At 34.8% G+C, this 18,546-nt stretch overlaps 4 protein-coding genes across 7 annotated transcripts; 1 reads left to right on the plus strand and 3 right to left on the minus strand.

Annotated features, from left to right (window-relative positions):
* Nucleotides 1–12: 12 nt before the first annotated feature.
* On the minus strand, nucleotides 13–3,235 carry LOC17889502 (polyadenylate-binding protein 7). Of its 2 annotated transcripts, none has more exons than XM_023784740.1 (10): nucleotides 2,943–3,235; nucleotides 2,351–2,469; nucleotides 2,054–2,247; nucleotides 1,661–1,914; nucleotides 1,472–1,578; nucleotides 1,202–1,391; nucleotides 872–1,116; nucleotides 641–772; nucleotides 428–553; nucleotides 13–314 (listed from the first exon to the last, which is right to left on the minus strand). In XM_023784740.1, the coding sequence occupies exons 1-10, from the start codon at nucleotides 3,175–3,177 to the stop codon at nucleotides 108–110; spliced, it is 1,809 nt and encodes a 602-aa protein (XP_023640508.1). In that variant the 5' UTR covers nucleotides 3,178–3,235; the 3' UTR covers nucleotides 13–107. The 2 variants fall into 2 exon arrangements, with proteins under 2 accessions (XP_023640508.1, XP_006293854.1); XM_006293792.2 differs by having other exon boundaries at nucleotides 851–1,116; nucleotides 2,943–3,234.
* Nucleotides 3,236–3,435: 200 nt separating this feature from the next.
* Nucleotides 3,436–6,779, minus strand: LOC17889975 (aspartic proteinase-like protein 2). 2 transcript variants are annotated; one of them, XM_023784741.1, is made up of 11 exons: nucleotides 6,320–6,779; nucleotides 5,975–5,989; nucleotides 5,729–5,858; nucleotides 5,383–5,630; nucleotides 5,050–5,277; nucleotides 4,547–4,709; nucleotides 4,395–4,468; nucleotides 4,203–4,299; nucleotides 4,036–4,099; nucleotides 3,883–3,954; nucleotides 3,436–3,780 (listed from the first exon to the last, which is right to left on the minus strand). In XM_023784741.1, the coding sequence occupies exons 1-11, from the start codon at nucleotides 6,619–6,621 to the stop codon at nucleotides 3,626–3,628; spliced, it is 1,548 nt and encodes a 515-aa protein (XP_023640509.1). In that variant the 5' UTR covers nucleotides 6,622–6,779; the 3' UTR covers nucleotides 3,436–3,625. The 2 variants fall into 2 exon arrangements, with proteins under 2 accessions (XP_023640509.1, XP_006294035.1); XM_006293973.2 differs by lacking the exon at nucleotides 5,975–5,989.
* Nucleotides 6,780–7,348: 569 nt separating this feature from the next.
* On the minus strand, nucleotides 7,349–9,647 carry LOC17887942 (vacuolar protein-sorting-associated protein 37 homolog 2). Of its 2 annotated transcripts, none has more exons than XM_006293457.2 (7): nucleotides 9,476–9,647; nucleotides 8,692–8,874; nucleotides 8,294–8,381; nucleotides 8,148–8,187; nucleotides 8,017–8,063; nucleotides 7,808–7,928; nucleotides 7,349–7,714 (listed from the first exon to the last, which is right to left on the minus strand). In XM_006293457.2, the coding sequence occupies exons 1-7, from the start codon at nucleotides 9,487–9,489 to the stop codon at nucleotides 7,551–7,553; spliced, it is 657 nt and encodes a 218-aa protein (XP_006293519.1). In that variant the 5' UTR covers nucleotides 9,490–9,647; the 3' UTR covers nucleotides 7,349–7,550. The 2 variants fall into 2 exon arrangements, 1 of the variants encoding a protein (XP_006293519.1); XR_002834320.1 differs by having other exon boundaries at nucleotides 7,616–7,714; nucleotides 7,808–7,923.
* A 6,407-nt stretch (nucleotides 9,648–16,054) lies between these two features.
* LOC17888770 (protein DMR6-LIKE OXYGENASE 1) lies at nucleotides 16,055–18,419 on the plus strand. The gene is made up of 5 exons (XM_006294406.2): nucleotides 16,055–16,120; nucleotides 16,230–16,520; nucleotides 16,617–16,864; nucleotides 17,369–17,693; nucleotides 17,992–18,419. The coding sequence occupies exons 2-5, from the start codon at nucleotides 16,245–16,247 to the stop codon at nucleotides 18,244–18,246; spliced, it is 1,104 nt and encodes a 367-aa protein (XP_006294468.1). The 5' UTR covers nucleotides 16,055–16,120; nucleotides 16,230–16,244; the 3' UTR covers nucleotides 18,247–18,419.
* The last annotated feature ends 127 nt before the right edge of the window (nucleotides 18,420–18,546 follow it).

Consider the following 18,546-nt stretch of genomic DNA (forward strand, 5'->3'; position numbering starts at 1 on the left):
ACCAAACTAGAATGGCAAATTTCAGAACTGAATTGTATTAAAAACACACACACACAAAAGAGTTTTATGTAGCAAACGAAGTAAATAGTCTTTTTCCATTTTGCTCGTCACTTAATCGAGATGCCAGAAACGGCAGACGCCAAGTAATCAGAACGAAGAGTGTTTGGACTGGTCAGATTTGTCTTGGATGACTTCAGAACTTCAAACGCTTCATGAACTTTACCAGCCAAGTCTTCTGGTGATTTCAGCAAAACAACCAATTCCGACTTGTCCATTTCCAGAAGCATCCCTGTAATTTTGTTGGCAAGTTGGGGCTGCACAAGAATGATAAGTCCGGTCACTGGATATAAGTATAGTGTTATCCATATTAAATATTGAATGTGAATATTAACATAAGTACATAATGATCAAATTCAAGCACACCAACCTCCAGTTTCTCAACATGAGGGTAGAGCAGCTCTCCGAGCATTTGTTTCTCATTCTCAATTGTACCAGACTGTCTTTGTTGGATTGGTTTCTTCATATCTTTCCCGTGAACATAAGATCTGTTATGCTGCATATGTTTTACAAAATTTAATTTGAAACGTCTTACACATGGTATAAGGTAATAAGACAACTATTAGGAGTATTTGGCATATACCTGCTGGTTAGAAAAATCTTTTGACAAAGGTAGCATTTGAGTGGACTGATACATATGTGGCATATACGAAACAGCATTTCTATCCAACGTTCCTTTTCTGTTCTGCTTATTCTTTCCTGGCGCATTAGCAACCTACCAGAGATTTTTGTGTCACACATTATCATAGTGAATATTCTTTCCCCAAGTACAAAGCATATAAAAAGAATATACCGTTGGAGGATATGTGACTACTTGAAAGTTAGGGTATGATGAATTGATCAGGTTAACAGACTTCCACGGCGAGGCATATGATTGACAGACCATTCCGGGATGTGTATCGTAGTAGATCGAAGGGTATGTCCCTGGTATGACAGAAGCTGTGGAACTGCTCCCTCCTGCTACCACACGCTTTCCAAATTGAACCTGTAATTGCATCTGCCTATCTTCCTTCTTTTGAGCTATAGCTACATAAAGTGGTTTCCCATGAAACATTTGCCCTACAGCGCAAGAAAAAAGTCAGATGACAAAATGTACTAAGGGCTGTGTCATTATGTACCAACACACTGTAACCCTACGACTTACCATGAAAAGTTTTCACAGCATCAATAGCTTCTTCAGGTGATGAGAAACACACAAATCCGAACCCCTTGCTTTTCCCTTTATCATCACACATTAGCTTTACAGAAGTGATTGTGCCAAACTGACTAAAGTGTTTTCTCAGCTCCTCCTCAGAAACATCAACATTGATGTTTTTCACATATATGTTTGACACCTTAAATTCAGAGTTAACAACAACCAACTATCAGATTTATATCATAACAGATTAGCAAAGGCTTTGATCTATGGTTATACCTTCGCATTCATTTTCTGTTCTTTTTGTTTTTCTTCAAATTGTTCCCTTAGCAGTTGCTCCCGTTCTGACTTCTTCTGTGCCCTTCCTACATACAAACTCTTTGAACCTATCAAAAAGGAACAATGAGTTAACTCTTGACAAGACCTAGGACAATTTAATAATCTCAGGAAAGAGAAGATCTGTCAGACCATATTGTGTTCCATTCATGGTTTCCGTTGCCCGTCTTGCATCCTCTGGTTTGTCAAAGTTCACAAATGCATATCCTTTACAGGATCCATTTTCATCCTTAGCAATTGATAGGCTAACAATTTTCCCAAACTCTGAGAACTTTCCCCTTAGAGAGTCCTCACTGACATTTACATCTAGATTCTTCACGTACAGGTTTGTGTACTTTTCCTCCGGTTTGACTCGCTCAGCCTTCCTCATGAATATTCCAACATAGCTGCATAGAGGTTTTCCCAAAAGATATGATTTGAAAACCGTTTGTGAAACATAATGGTAGAGGTCAGATCTCTCATTTTAACTTTTTAAGCAAAATCCACAGACACGAATCTAAAAACCATCAAGTAGGAAGGTCTTACATTTTCTTGTCAGCAACAATGGTACCGTTCAAGTTCTCAATAGCAGCAAGTGCAGCTTCTTCTTGCTCAAATTGAACAAAACCATATCCCCGACTCTTTCCATCCTCAAGTGTTGCAATCTTACAGGACACAATGTTCCCAAATGTTTTGAACATATCTTGCAAAACTGCATTGTTGACTGATTCAGGCAGATTCTGAAAACAAATTGACAACGTTATCACCATCAACACAAGAAACCAACACATTTTAATCAAACATCGTCAGTGTCATCCAATCAACTTAAGGTTGATATACTACCTTTACGAAGACATTTCCAACCCCATTTTTCCGAGCATCAGGTTCACGAACCGACCACATTACTCTAATCATTTTTCCTTTCAACACAAGGTGATTCTTTTTCTCGATGGCAAGGTTAGCTGCACAAAATAAAGTAAAGAATCTTATCAAACAATGTCTTCTTAAGCCTGACAATAGATTCTTATTTCAGAAACATGGAGATACATTTGGTTCTCGTCTATGCTCAACCAATCGTAGTCAACGAACCAAGCAAAACTTAGTCCGGTGAGGCATTACCAAAGGAAATGTCACTAATAAATAGCTTTGGAGTTCAATACACAGACTAAGAACAAGCTCCATTTCCTGATAACTACTAACGAAGGTGAAAATTCATGGAAACGCGAAAATTAATGAAGATTAAGAAAACAACACCATTTTCCCGAGAAGGCCAAATAAACACAGATTCTTCAAAGATTATCAATCCAAGTGCGCAAAACAATGACAAATAAACAAAATATGCAACAAAACGAAGATAATCAACGGAAACGCCTCGCCGATAACCTAAAATCACCAAACAAAACCCCAACGAAATCGAAGAGGTGAAGAACAGTACCATCCTGACGCGAGAGAAAGTTAGCGTAACCATAACAGAGCGAACGACCAGTAGAGGCATCTTTACAGAGACGAACAGAGGCTAAACTCTTGAACTCGGCGAACGCGTCGTAGAGTAAACCATCGGTTACGCTAGGGTGTAGGTCTCCGACGTATAACGACGCCGTCACTGTAGAACTCGATCCCGAAGAAGAAGAAGCATTCGCCGCGGGAAAAGCAGCGTGAACAGTCGCCATTTTTGATCTGATTCCTCCAAGGAAACACAAATGCACTAAACGACGAAAAAGAGAGAGAGAGAGTGAAAGAAGGAAAGAAGATGACAAGAATAAAACGAGGCCGTTACGTTTACTCCTCTCCTGAGCTTTTATAATCGGTTCAGTAGCGTTTTGTTCTTAGTGCCGTTTCGTCTTGCTCGTGCCGTTTCGTTTTATAACAATACTGAAATTTTATTGGTGGAAAGTAAAAACGCAGCGTCTAATGTATTAAGAAAGGGATTAATTAGAAAGTAGCTCTACTTTATAGGCCACAAGTAAACACTATTTTCTTCACATGAAGACATATATCTACAATTAAAAGGCAATACTTACTACATCAAGAGAGGATCATTGATGAAAAGAATCAAAGGAACTCAACAAAAATCAGCCTACACTAACTCTAAAACAAAACACACAAAACTTTATAAATTTACGTCAAGGAGAAGAAAATACAAAGAAATAGAGCCAATAACATGCTAAAGAAGAATCTTAAGAGTATGTCCCTTGTTGAGATGTTCAAGCATGGTTGCCCTGAGTTTACAATATCCTTTCCTGAAGTTACCGATACATTCACAGACATCGAACCTGTCAAACAAAAACACAAGTTTTTCTAAGTTCAGATTGAAGATAACCTATGACTAGAGTTTTTCTAATTGACATGACTTTATGATTATATATGGTACTTACAATCATAGTTTGTCCATCCAATCCGTTGCCGAGCTAGATCATACACAAAGACTTTATCTTTCAGTACAAGATCTGCAAAAAAGGACAGATATATAACCACTGTTGAAACCAGAAGATGCGGTAATCATGAGTTTTTAAAGATCAGTGTCTGACCTCCTAAAATAGTTTGTTCTTCCGGAGCTTTCTCAAAACCAATGCACCACATGGACGCACCATCCTGTTAGATCGGAGAGACCAAGTAAGACAAAATTATGCAAAAGCAGACTATTTTGGTTTTACTACTTTTCTTTATGTAACGTTAAACATACAGAAGAGCTTACATAGAAACCGTAATGAAATAAGTAGTCCTGAGGTCTTAACATCATTGATGCACCACCAGCAAAGTTGAAACTAACGGTAGGAAACATGTCACTTATGCTGCACAAACACACAGAACCAAGAAAACTCTCCTCTTAACTTCCATCTAGAGAGAAAAGGATTTGAACAACGCAGTTACAGATGAGGAGACATACCTAGTCGAGACCAAATAGCACTGCTCTCCATGAGAAATGATCGGTGTTACCAGCTGTGACACGCTGTCTGATATCTGCAGATACAAAACAAAAACATCATGATGTTAAAGTCACAGTCTCATGCCGAACCCACAAGATATACACAGACTTACTGCATTAAGAAAGGGATCATAAGCCTCCTTCACCAGATATGTCAAAGTGGTTCCTGTATCAACAATAGTTCCACGGGTATTCGATGTTTCAAACACGGCTGCATCAATGGGAAGCATCTGTCCATTCACGCCAATACTCAGCAGATTTAAGTTATAGTGAGGCCTGTATTACGTAAACTCCTTTATTCAATTCACCAAAGAACTACATATCATAGAGAGACTTGATCCCCCCAATACCAAACCACAGACAACCCAGAATCCCCCCAACTCATTCTGCCCAACATCCTATTTAACATGTTAAGTCTCTATATAACCAACTCAATGACGGTTGCTGAGCTATAGACCTAGGAACAATCCACTATAAACCACCTAGGCTACATATAAAGCTCATGCAATAGACTAACACAAAACTTACACAAATTCAGGCTCAGCATAATACAGCATAATACACAATTAGAGAAACAATCTAAGACTGAAAAACTAGAAGAGGTTAGTGAGCTTACTGTGACAGGACAAGAGGACTGTAAACGATTCCTGGGACCAATATCTCGCCAAGGACAAATACACCACCTCCACTACCATCTCCTTTCAAGCAATGAGAAAACACTGGCGGTGTAATCCCTCGTGAAGACAGCTGAGAAACAACTGACAACTTTCCCTTGCCAAAACCAAATATTCCATCCACTGCTTTGTCTGACTTTGTCAAATCCCCAGATTGGTAGGTACTACAGCTGTTGCAAGTACAAGAAAACCATTTACGAAGCTTTAGGATTTTTAATCTGCCATACACGTTCATGCAAACACAAGGACTAGTTTTACATAGTAAAAGCTCTCACCCGAAAACAATGGGAGCAGATGAATTTGCAACCAAAGATTCTCCCAAAATCGCATCAAAATGGAACGTGTCAGTCATGTAGTAACCTGAAGTCCCACTTCCATCACCATAGCGAAAGGAGTAACCACACTGGTTATTCTCAGAACACTGTGCAGCCGTTGTCTGAAATACTGAAGAACAAATCGGATCTGAACAAGTAACAGAGCCAGCAGTCATGGAACCAGGAGCATCAAAGAAATGGAGGTCGATCTGAAATGTATTTGAAAAAAAAGATAAAGGATAAGCCTTTCACACTTTTCTGATGCTAATCCCACTTCTAAGCAAAAACTTAAGACAAGGCTACTTACTCCAAGTCCACTAGAGTGAGGGCAATTAGTGCAAGAACTACAAGTAACCCACAAGATGTCACTTCCAGTATCAATCTGAACATTGAACTCCGTTGGTGGAGAACCCAATTTGACCTTTGTGAAATAAAGCCTACCAAGAAACAGAATATAGATACATATCACATAAAAGAAAGATATGTCCCCACAAAAATAAAGACTGATAAATCATAAAACCCATTAGAACTCCAATAAGCAAATGTGACATACATAGTCGTCTTGGAGCTGCAAGAAAGAAAAAAGAAAGGAGACAAACTCAATGAGATCTCCGTAATCATAGCATTTCATAATCAACTTTTTTTTTTCCTTTCATTTCATAACCTTCTAAAGCACAGGACAAGATAAAAGCAAAGGGATAAAGGAACAAAAAAGGTGAAACATAATAAAAACTTTGAAAGCCCTAAATCTTTCAATTTCATTACAGAATTTGATGAAAAAACGATCTTCAAATCAATCTAAAGACCGATGAAGACGAAAAGGCAAGACATATTTCTGAGTTCTGGCTAGAACAAGAAATTAGAAAAAAGAGACCCCTCCAAGATGAAGAAATTATACCCGACGAGGTAAGGATCGGAAGAGCCTTGAACCGGGAAGTCCACGACGCCGCCAACGGAGCTCTGACGACCTCCTCCGCCGAGTAAGATTCGCGCGTGCCTGACACGATCACGCGCTCTGAGCTCACTCAGCTCAAGTGGCTCGTCTAGAGGAAAAGCCCTTTCTAAAGGAAGAATCTTGACCGTACCAGCTGCGTATTGAGCCAACGACGAAGGAACCGGCGGTGAAGCGAATCCAGTCAAGGCCAAGGACAAAGCCACCGCCACCGCGAGAAGCAACATCATGGGGCGAAAGATACGCATTCAAGTAGCTCGTTGTGATTCTAAGGTAGTACTATATTCCCGTTAAAAGACACAAGTTTACGAAGCTCGACACAAGTGCTCGATTCTTCGCATCGAGCGAGAGAGAGAGAGAGAGAGAGAGAGACAGGAAAACAAAAAGAACTGTCAGAGATGAGAGAGAGGGAGAGAGAGAGTTTTAACGGAGGAGATAGTGGAGCTTTAAGGAAATATTTATATTCGAAATTATTTGATTTCGTTTTGGTTTGGTTTTGGTTTTGGTTCGATTTTACTATTTGTATAAATTAATGATTGGTACATTGTATAGTATATGGTTCCTTCTCTCTACTTATTAACTTTCTTAATTAAGATTATGAAAAATTATAAACCGGGAAATTTTTCTTAAATAACGGATGTTGGTAAGATGTTCAAATTTGGAGCAACCAAATTGCTTATTTACGCTATTATTTATTGTGAGAAAAAACAGTTTCTTATACGCAAATCTTTGGTAAAAAATAAGAACAAACATTATATCAATTTTCACAACAACATGAGATGATGGATCATGGTATAAGTTAGATACCACTAGTCTTAGTTTAGTTATTATTAAACATTGACTTGTGAGACTCTGAGTCGCGCTAAGTCGTCGTCATGATCCAAAAGGTCACGTCAAAAAATGAGGGATTTGGTAAATTGTAGTGTGAGTTTCCTAAACAACTACAAAAATTAGACACATTCTCACGTCGCCCTCTCAACATAACTGTGCATTTTGTGTATATATATAGCTCTTGCAAGTTTCATAACACATATTCTCTCGATGTTAGAGAGCGTAACATGTTTCTTTATTGAATTCGTATATATATATATATATTTAGATATTAGATACTCTGAACCATTTTTGTTTACTTACACATCGAGTAAAAGGGGAAAAAAACCCAAAACCATGGTTTGTTTCAACGGATAGATGAAGTTTTAGCAGCGAGATGAACCAAAGCCCGTTGATGATAGTTGCTTCTTAGCTTCTTGTATTTCTGCACAAATGCGGCTGTGTCAATATCTTTCTCCATAAACTTATGTTGTAGCTCTTCGGATTCTTCATCCACCTTGTTCATCGCATCTGCAATCATAAACAAATCAGGATTGTGTTTAGAAACCAATGTGGAATTTTTTTGTTACACATTAAAAGTATTACTGAGTGAAGCAGCTTTACCTTGAAGCCTATGAAGAATAGAACCTGGAGAGTAGAATTTAAGGATCTCTTCTCTTTGATCCTCAAGCTCGTTGAGCCTCTCTTGAGCAGTTGCAAGCTCTGATGTACGGATTATCCTGCACTGTTACAGAAACGGTTTTACAGAGATGGTGAGAAGTTTTATATAAAACTCAATTAACACACACTCAAAATATCAACAATATACTCACTTGGTTTCTGAGCTCCACTATTTGTGGTTCCTTCTCCAAGTTTCCTCCTGTTATATTAGCATGAATGTTTCAGATCTAATGAAATGAATTAGAATTTCATTCATTTAATTATAAGTCATACAAGAACTCACTAGCTAGATGTAACGTTTCTTTGCGAAGCTCCTTACTGATCTATTGAACATATGAAGAAAAAGCACAAAAAAACGTAAATAGTGAATAAGCTACATTTCTTTAAGACATTAGATTTTTTTTTTTAACTTCATGTTTTGCGCCTTACATTGTTTTGAATAGAGACCTGATCAAGCGAGTGTAGAAACTGTTCGTATGCATTCTTATCAGACAGAAGGTTATTGAGCTCATCCACACTAGAGCAAAAACATTTGAAAAAGATCAGAAATGAGTATTAAGAGTAAGCACACAAGATAATGTAATGACAAGTATATGTTAAGTTCTCAACACAATGCAAAATCACAGAGACTCTCAGCAACTATACTATCATAACCACCGAACCAGTACTAGATCTAGTGTTTGTTTGGTGCACCTAAACTTTTCCAAAAGCCTAAAAGGCCATAAATTCATATTAAAGGAAGACAAAAAAATGTGTGACACAAGGCAAAAATGTTATACATCATGCACAATTCACAAAAGAACTAGGCAAGTTGAATCAAAGCTAACCTTTTATCTTTTAAAATTGCAATAATGCCGGCGGATTCACCTGGTGAAACATGTGGTGGAACCTGCCCTGATGTTTGAAGCCGGGATGAGCTAGGCAAGGTGACCAGAGACGGTGAATACCACGGTTGTGGAGATGTTTCTGGAGAAGGATGATACTGCCCTTGTTGTTGTTCTTTTGAGCCCCTGGATAATTTAAACAACATACAAAAACAATCTCAAAATGCTACCTGAAATTGTTCCCAATACCTAATATACTAACATTACAACTTCATGGACAGATATAAGATTTCTTTATAAGATTACAACTAAGAAAATTAAAAATTTAACTTTCTTTTGTAAGTCCATTACATCATTGAGAATTTTACATACTAGTTGAGTATTTGAATACTCAAATCTAACCATCTTTGGAGAAACCTTCTCATAAATTACTGTAAAGAGACCAACACAACAGGAAAGCTTACACTAGGAAAATTATGTATGCATCAGGATGTTCTAGCAACAACGAGTCTAGAGAATTGAAGAAAACAAAAATCTCAACTAAGAGCCATTAACGGTATGCATAAACAGTTAGTAACTAACAAAAAAAAAAACAGAGCTCTTAATTCACAAACAGACATATCCAACCAAACAAATAGGAGAAATCTGAACTCCCCAAAACTATCATAACCAAAATTAGACAATAACATAATCCGAGATGATGTAAAATGGAGTAAAAAGATCGCATATATAATCACAAAGAGACAATAGGTAAGCCTCAACAAATCATGAAGTTGAATGATGTTACCCGAAATTGAACATGGTTTCTTAGTTAGAGTCGACCGATTAGCCAAAGGGGTTTTGTTTCCGAAGTATAAATAGTCCCTAAATTAAAAACAAGAACAAAATAGCAAATCTGAAATTGATAAAGCTTTTACAGCAGATGATGAAAATGATCAAGACGGACGGAGTCGGCAACTGCCTAGATTCGTACTTTGTTTTGTTTTTGTCAACGAGATACTTTCATAACATATTTATCATTAATGGGCTTGTATGTCGGCCCATTAGAAAATTTCAGCTTAATCCTCTAGTGGTAATCACTTGTACAATTTTATCATCGGAAGAGTAAAATTAGTAAAACTTTTCCTTTTGCGTACGTCTTTGCATGGACTTTTATGTGTTGTCTTATCAAATTATTTATTGTTGTTTGACATACTAGTTAATTTTTCAAAATTGTGTTTTATGCATACATTGATCTGTCTAGTTTTGAAAATTATTATCATAAAAAAAAATTGGTAATGGAAGATAAGAGTTTTCAATAAAATGTGTTCTTCCCAAACCTGTATGAGGTTTCAATAAAAAGTGTGTTTCTCTCAGACGAGATCTTTCTTTTGTTGAAATGATATACGAGCACTCTTTAGTCTTTACATGGGAGAGAAAGACAAAAAATAAAATTATATGTTAATGGAAAAACACATAATTTTGTGAATCGTTATAATTATCTCTTTCAAAATAGTTCAGATCTCTTGATCAGTTGATCACCACACCACATGTAAAAACTATGCTCAGAGATTGATGTGGCTGGATCCTGGATGTGTCGTTTATTTTCTTCATATTATAATTTCTCTTCAGTCTTAAAACGTTGTAGATAATAAACATAAACATAAAGAATTGTTGGACAATTATCAATCTCATCCAAAAAAAAAAAAAAAATAGTGGTTACTGGTTGGAGTCGAGCAATAATTCAAGGAGTCATCATGCATGCGTTTTGTTATGATGTCTCTCATTAATTACAAATGCGCGACTTCCTAGAAAACATATGAAAAAAAAATAAAAATGAAATGAATGATTTGTTAGTTGATCATCTGGTTATAAATTGTCCTGTGAAGAAGAGTTGACCAGAAGTACATCTGAAGTACTGTTTCCGTTTACGGACATGGCCAGATCTTTTAAAAGCTATCCCTCTTCCCTTGAATCAGGAGACCTTGTCGGCTTTTAAACGTTTCAACTCTTTGACTATTTTGACGCTCCACACTGCGTCGTTTGTGGTTTCTGGATACAAACAGTATGCCGGTCAAGTCAGGTAACGCCTGGAAAGATTTAACACCGCGTAAGTGACCAAGTCTCTCGTTTAACACAATTCCACATTCGAACACTATCAACGAATGTTTCGGTATATGAACTAATCCTATTTTCAATCTAGATCTTCTATAAAATATCAAAGCATATTATTGTATGGTCCAAATTCCAAAATAATAGTCTTGATGATGAACATACATATATTTGCCGCGTTGGACAATTAACTAAAATATAATGTAGCCTATATTTTTTAAGATAATGTATATATTAAAAAAATTAAAATTAAAATTAATGTGAATTCGGATATAAAATTAGGAAAAATATAAAGGAAAAAAATCATATTCAAATACACACGTTTGGTTAATGTTAAGGGAAGTATAGTTAACTCTGGTTCGGTCAAATTGTTTATGTAAAATTTTTAAACGGTGATATTAGTAATCGAATGATCTGTTGACATGTTCCTCCTTAATATAATCAAAATTACTAACACCAGAATCGATCCAGTTGAATTAATTATTCGTAGCTTATCACTATAGTTCGAGAAAAATAAAAGCTTAATTATCACTATATTTTTTACGTTAAGGAACTTTCAGTATTTTTACGTTAAATTATTAAATCTGATCGGCCAAGCAAGTATATATCATTTATCTAAGATCCCACCAGCTCCAGCAGAAATAGTTGAAAGCAAAGTTTAAGACATGAAATTGGTTAGTGTCGTAGCTTGTCACTTTTTTTAATTTTAAAAAATTAGTTCGAGTAATTACGTTACGGATGCAACAGTTCGTCAGCAATATGTCCCTAACTTTTCTAAGTTTAAATATTAATTGACTTTTGTATACAATAATTAAAAAAACTCTTACGATAATAACTTTTGACTTAGGCAACTGTTATCAGAGAGCCGAGAGGACTTGGAAAGGTCCACGGATTCGTTTCTCCTTAATTGGAAGATGCTAAAGTCGTCATCATAATGTGCATATAAATTCAATTTATGACTCTTAATTATATTAACTTCACATTATAAAATTACCAAGTTATTGAACTATACTAATATTTATATATATATATGTGTAATACATTTATCAATGTCTCAAATACAACCTTTTTCACGAGTCTAAAATGTAGCTAATTAATTATCGACGACAGTTAAATATTGTTGTTTAAGGTATTCCATGCAGTACTAGTCATGTAATGGAAATATTATGTAATTTACGTTTCATTTTGCTGATACATTTAACACTGTTTTCAGAACAAATTTAATAGCGAAAATATTATATTTTATATTTTGAACAATAATAATAGCTAGCTAACCTTTTGTTCAACAAATAAAAAACTAAAATTGTATGCGAAGGAGAAATATACGAAAGAATATAAAGAAATAGAGAGAGCCTGACATGGCCTACAGAACCAATGCAACGAATGGAGAAGAAAAAGACGAAATGCATGCAGATATTACTATATTAGATAAAATACGGATTATCATTTTTAATTTAACTCTCTTGTTAATATATTGAATATTGTGTTTGACTTCGAGGCTTGGTCGTCCATATATAGGATCTACTTGTTTTAAACTCACGTAACTGTTCCTAGCTCCTTGATGGACTCACAACGCTTTATTCTTTTGTGCAGGACTCTCATCTTTATTTTTGAACCAGTTGTCAATCTAGATTAAATATTCGTTTAGAGTTGAGTAGTTGTTAGATAATCAGCATATATATCAACACAACTGTTTACATTTTTCTTCATCGGTTATTCAGTTACATGAAAAATTTATATCATGTCATAACGACACGTTAGAAAATTGAAAAATTCAAATGGTAGGAAGAACGTACGAATTCACATCAAAATCTGAAAAAATCAACTCTAGTTAATTGTGGACTTAACTCCAAGGCATTACTGTGAGAGAAGAGACTTTTTATAGCTTCAGATAGGGGCATGTTTGAGACTTACTTTTAAAGACTTTGCAAAATCTGTAATTCCTTTTCCAACTCTAGCTATAAGTCCATGATTCTATATTGAAGAATGATGTACACTAAATTATATAATAAGTAGTCAATATTTACGAATATGTGAGTTTTCAGATTGTGGAATTATGTGTATTTATAAAATTGAATTCAAGAAGTTAAAAATGAAGGAGAGTACCATCCAAAACAAAATGTTTTCAAAGTATTAAAAGTGGAAATAAATAATTTTGTTAACATCTTTGAAACTTTTGAAGCTTTAAGAAAAAAGTTAAAAAATAAAAATTCAAGGGGCACTTTATATGGCTTTATACTACGTCCAATAGTTTTTAGTTATTAGCTATACGTGCCCATACATGGATGTGATGTGGATATCGTAAAACCAACCAATTAATGTATACAAAGATGTCGTCGTTTGACTTTCATAAAATAATAATCCCATATGGAAAGCAGACTCGACAACCACAGCCCAGTTAACTATTTGAATCAGGAGCTTCCGATCTCATACATATTTTTAATTCATTCATGATTTGTTGATAGTTTAATCAGAATATATATATATATCGTAAACTAAAGTCATTGAAATTTCATCTTCAGAAATCTCCCGATCATGCAAATTAATATTTCGAGATTACTTTGCATGCTGTGTTCATCACATTTGTATATTAATTACTCTTATCGTCAACAGCTGGAATGCATGGACGAAACTAAACCTTAATTTATATATTTGGGAAGATTCGTCCAATCACAGTTTATCTATATTTTCCTAATAAAACACTTTAGCTTGCTTGCTTAGTAATTTTATTATGACAAGATCAAAATAGTTTAGAGATTTTTGGTATTCAACTATGGCTAATTAAGTTTGTCAAATCGTTAACTAGTGTAGGAGAGGGACTTCAAACATTTATTTTGGTAAATTATATGTAAAACTAATCTTCTCTTTATTTTCAAATTTAAAATATCATACGTACGTATGTTCCAAGTATTTTGCATATACTCACACACACATATATATATATATATATATATATATATATTGAAAAGAAATTGTGTATGTACATACACAATTTCTAAGAAATATAATCTAGTCGTATATGCTGGTCGGTCCAGACTATATTATATGTGACGAACACACAAAAATAAAACTCGAATAAGGTGTATTAGAAAGAGTATTATGAAGTAACCATTAAATAAACAGAATAGAAAATTACATTTTTAAGGAAAATATTTATATTTGAAAATGTTGCAAATGTCAACATATATACAAAGTCCTATTGAGTTGACCCAATCCCCTCCCCAAACAGGACCCAAGCAGCGAAGTTTCGCGCCAAGTAGTTTCGTTTCGTCAAATGCTTAAATATCATTATTTTGGGGTCTTTTATGCACAACTATGAGTATTTTTTTTTATATAAAAAATATAATTATATAAACGAAAAACATAGGCAAAAGATACATGTATATGAGCCTATTCTTCCAAGTTAATTAGAAAAAGAATCTTCTGGTACTTATATTTCCAAGTTTTGATATAATGACATAATATATTTTAGAGATTAGTCTTGATCACGAAATTTCTTCCTCTTGTTTATGTATATATGATCAATTGATGAAGGAATAAAAATATGCATCATTAAGCATCTCAACATATTCATTTTCCTCACTACGACGTACAACATATTATGTGTTTGACAATTAGTAACATACATGCATTATTTTCATCATTCTAGTCTTCCACATCGTATAAGAATGTGGAATAAATTTTGGTAATATTTTTGTTTCTGTAGTGTTTTTTTTTTTTTTTTGTAGTGTTTGTTTTATCGATGTTGTAAATTGAAATGTTTTATCCAAAAAAAAAATAGAAAAGAAAAGAGTGTTTTATTAACACGGTGATAAGACATTAATTATTGTTTACGCATTCTAATCTACGAATTCGGAAAGTTTCTCAAAATTATGATGGCTGTAATTATGTTAATGATGCTTGAGAAATACAATTATGAACCAGAAGTAAAATTAAGGCACGTAATGACGAAAATATAGACATAGTGTCAGTATCAGACACAAAAACTTATCATCACAATTTTAAGATTTGTGACAAGTTTTACCATTATTTTACAATGTAAAGTAGAAAAAATTACAATGTGGATGCTCTTTAATTTTTGTTAAATCTTTAAAATATTTCATGTTTTGTAAAACAAAAGCGAGTATTCAAGCTAGCGTACGGTACCCAAAAGGCCACAACAGCCGCACGCAAGTACACGAATCCTTTGGCGTATCCAAAATCTGTGTATATTGGAGAAGCAAATACGTACATATTCGTTTTCGACTACGAATCTAAAACTTATCAAATTTGAGATTGCATGGCTCCTGGCCATATCGTTGTTGTACATATCATTTTTATTTATTTATTTATTTATTTTTTGTACATATCATTTATTTTAAATGCGCATATCTATTTCTTATATATGTATCAGGAATAATATGTATATTTATAATTTGTTTGGGAGCTCCAACACTTATAAATAATTTGGTATCTTTTTCAAAATATTTACACGTATATACATATATGATATATCCAAGCTATCGTTTAATTCATATGGTAATTATAATAATACATTATCGAAACTTCTATTTTTTATAATTGGAATTAGATAAAGATATTTTTTTTTGATGCTATTCGATTATCTCCATACGACCATAAGCACTATGTCAATAGGTGTTGCGCATTTGTGACCAAGAGACCAACACTATAAGGCCATCCTCATTACATAGGTCCTTACACAAATCTTAATCTAAGATTTGTGAAGAAAAATTTTTATATAAGGATTTTTCTTCACAAATCTTAGCTTAAGATTTGTGTAAGGACCTATACAATGAGGATGGTTTAAGATCTTGTAATATCCATCTATTTACATATATTAGATGCAAACATTATCTATATTATTTTTTCTCGTCAACAATATATATCAAACTTGTGAAAATTAAGGAGGTAACCCCATAATACATAAACTAGGTAGACTTTTGTAATTTTTATTATTATTTTTCTTCTATCATTTTTAAAGTTATTTAAATATTATTGCGAGCTAGACCCTACCATCTTGTGATCTTATCGTTCAAATAGTATAGCATATATAATAATAATACTACCAATATGTCAACGGTTTTTGGTGAGGGCGATTTAAGAAGAAGAAGTCAGTCTCCAAGAATTTGACTAGCTCTGAACAATACCAAAACTGCTTTATAACTCGTCAAAATATCAATTCTGGACTATTCATTTCAACGTCTCCTTCAAACACGTATGTATATAAATACCTACACCCACCAACACCATATCTTACCAAGTCTTTTAACATAGATCCTCGCATTTATATGCATATACATTGAATATCTCTAGAATTTTCAAGAGCATCGAGATCCATCAGGTATATATATTACATACGTCTTCCATACAAAACATATAACTCCTGATGATTTTTTTTGTTATATTTGCTAATTCTTTATTGTACGTGGTGATCGATGTCCCGTTTGCAGTTAAACGAAAGGAAAATGTCTCCGTCGATGATAGCTCCGGTGGTGGAAGAAGAGAACAAGAAATACCAAAAAGGTGTGAAACATCTTTGTGACAATGGTGTGACCAAAGTGCCAGCCAAATATATATTGCCTGAACCTGACCGACCCATCTTCACTAAATCCGACAAGCTCATCAAACCAAAACAAAACCTAAAGCTTCCCCTCATAGATTTCGCCGAGCTCCACGGACCTAACCGGCCTCATGTTCTGCAAACCATAGCCGAGTCCTGCAAAACCTACGGCTTCTTCCAGGTTGGTCCTCAAATAGTTAAGTAAGCCCTAGATTACATAAAATGATATTTAGCTCGCTTGCTAAACAAGTAAGCTATGTTAATGATGGGCATGTAGGTGGTGAATCACGGGATGGAAGGAGATGTGAGCAGGAACATGATAGAAGTGTGTAAGAGATTCTTTGAGCTTCCGTACGAAGTTAGATCAAAATACATGTCATCGGACATGTCGGCTCCTGTACGGTACGGCACGAGTTTCAACCAGATCAAAGACAATGTCTTTTGTTGGAGAGACTTCTTGAAACTATACGCACATCCTCTCCCTGATTATCTTCCTTACTGGCCTTCTTCTCCCTCCGACTTCAGGTCAGATTTCCCACATTTACATCTGAAATTCGAGAAACTTAACAGATAGACTTAGCACACGTGTTTTTTACGTATTAAACAAAAAATTAGATAGCTCATGAATATTTTAATTTACATCTTAAAAAAGGTTAGCCAGGTAAAAATCTATGATTACATCTTTAGACACAAATTCTTCTGTTTTGGTCACAAAGGGCATGCCAATATAATCTAGAGGTTATGGCGGTTAATTATTTGAATTATTTTTTAAAAATGATATGGTGGCGGCTTGTGAGTTGTGAATCTATGAAGATGAGTGGGATTATTATTATACTACTAGATAACAAAGAAAAGGTCACACAAAACGACTTATTTATCTTCATAGCTACATGCCACCAAGAACTACTAGTCTAGCAGTCACGGGACTACTTTACATATCACGCGTAATAATACCAATATATTTTTATTTTAAAATACTGATACATGTAGACTAAACTTGATATTGTATTAAAAAAAAATTGAAAACAGGAGTTTGGCGGCTACCTACGCTAAAGACACGAAAGAGATGTTCGAGATAATGGTAAAAGCCATCATAGAGAGTCTTGAAATCGACGGCGACGACGAGGCGGTCGAGGAGTTAGAAGAGGGAAGTCAGTTGATGGTGGTGAACTGTTATCCGCCGTGTCCGGAGCCTGAGCTGACGCTAGGGATGCCACCTCACTCAGACTACGGCTTCTTGACACTTCTTCTTCAAGACGACGTTGAAGGCCTTCAGATTCTGCACCGTGACGAATGGGTCACTGTTGATCCCATCCCTGGCTCTTTTGTCGTCAACGTCGGCGATCATCTTGAGGTATATATTATTAATTAGCATATTCTTTAAACGTTTTCTTCTAGCTAGTAGTATTATTGTGTTACCAAGTTATTACTTTATTACTTTGGTTAATGAAAGATTCCAACTTACATTAAAAAAATTCCAAAGCATTGTTAGACTTACGTTAGCAATCCAAAAAAACATATAAGGTTGCTTAGAGATTGAGATGTAAAAGTTGTTATGAAGTCAAATTAATTTCTAATAATATAAGATCTCATATTTATAACTCTATTTTTGTTTAAACTAGCTAATAGTTTTGGTCACTTTATATATGTAGATATTTAGCAACGGGAGGTACAAAAGCGTGCTACATAGGGTATTGGTGAATTCCACAAAGCCTAGGATATCAGTGGCGTCGCTGCACAGCTTCCCCTTGACGTCCGTTGTAAAACCATCACCGAAGCTCGTCGATGAACTTAATCCACCGCAGTATATGGATACTGATTTCCCCACTTTTCTTCAATATGTTTCGTCCCGCGAACCTAAGTGGAAGAATTTTCTTGAATCACGCAAAATTCATCATATACGATAAATGAAATTAGTTACTACTTATCATTGTTCAGTACTGTTATTTATATTAAGATGAATTGAAATTGTGTTATAGATTATTAGATTGCATCATATGGTTAAAGAGGAAGACAAAAGAAATTCAGAAAGCATATTATTCTTTTGAACATGATTAGAGAGATTTGAGAGATGAGATTATAACTCTGTTATTTGAATCTTTTTATGTTCCAATTAGGGGATGGACATACAAACGTATCCAACCGAACCGAATTGAAAGATGTTTTGTAATCTGAAAAATCTTTGCGTATTAAACAAAGTGTTGCCC

This window comes from Capsella rubella, unplaced genomic scaffold, assembly GCF_000375325.1.
Source record: "Capsella rubella cultivar Monte Gargano unplaced genomic scaffold, Caprub1_0 scaffold_4, whole genome shotgun sequence".
NCBI classification, from domain to species: Eukaryota; Viridiplantae; Streptophyta; class Magnoliopsida; order Brassicales; family Brassicaceae; genus Capsella; species Capsella rubella.

Bases quoted from the DNA above. Each gene is read 5' to 3' on its own strand.
- LOC17887942 (XM_006293457.2), bottom strand. The intron at 8,064-8,147 runs GTGAGTTCTTGT...CTAATATAACAG, and splicing joins AGAAACGTTACATCTAGCTA to GAGGAAACTTGGAGAAGGAA. The intron at 7,715-7,807 runs GTAAAGCTGCTT...TTATGATTGCAG, and splicing joins TATTCTTCATAGGCTTCAAG to ATGCGATGAACAAGGTGGAT.
- LOC17888770 (XM_006294406.2), top strand. From the start codon at position 16,245: ATGTCTCCGTCGATGATAGCTCCGGTGGTGGAAGAAGAGAACAAGAAA. The intron at 16,521-16,616 runs GTTGGTCCTCAA...ATGGGCATGTAG, and splicing joins AAACCTACGGCTTCTTCCAG to GTGGTGAATCACGGGATGGA. The intron at 17,694-17,991 runs GTATATATTATT...TTATATATGTAG, and splicing joins ACGTCGGCGATCATCTTGAG to ATATTTAGCAACGGGAGGTA.
- LOC17889975 (XM_023784741.1), bottom strand. From the start codon at position 6,621: ATGCGTATCTTTCGCCCCATGATGTTGCTTCTCGCGGTGGCGGTGGCT. The intron at 4,100-4,202 runs GTAAGCTCTTCT...CCGATCTAACAG, and splicing joins TATTTCATTACGGTTTCTAT to GATGGTGCGTCCATGTGGTG. The intron at 3,955-4,035 runs GTCAGACACTGA...CCTTTTTTGCAG, and splicing joins AGAACAAACTATTTTAGGAG to ATCTTGTACTGAAAGATAAA.
- LOC17889502 (XM_006293792.2), bottom strand. From the start codon at position 3,177: ATGGCGACTGTTCACGCTGCTTTTCCCGCGGCGAATGCTTCTTCTTCT. The intron at 1,579-1,660 runs GTCTGACAGATC...CCTTTTTGATAG, and splicing joins CATGAATGGAACACAATATG to GTTCAAAGAGTTTGTATGTA. The intron at 315-427 runs GTTGGTGTGCTT...ATTCTTGTGCAG, and splicing joins CTCATGTTGAGAAACTGGAG to CCCCAACTTGCCAACAAAAT.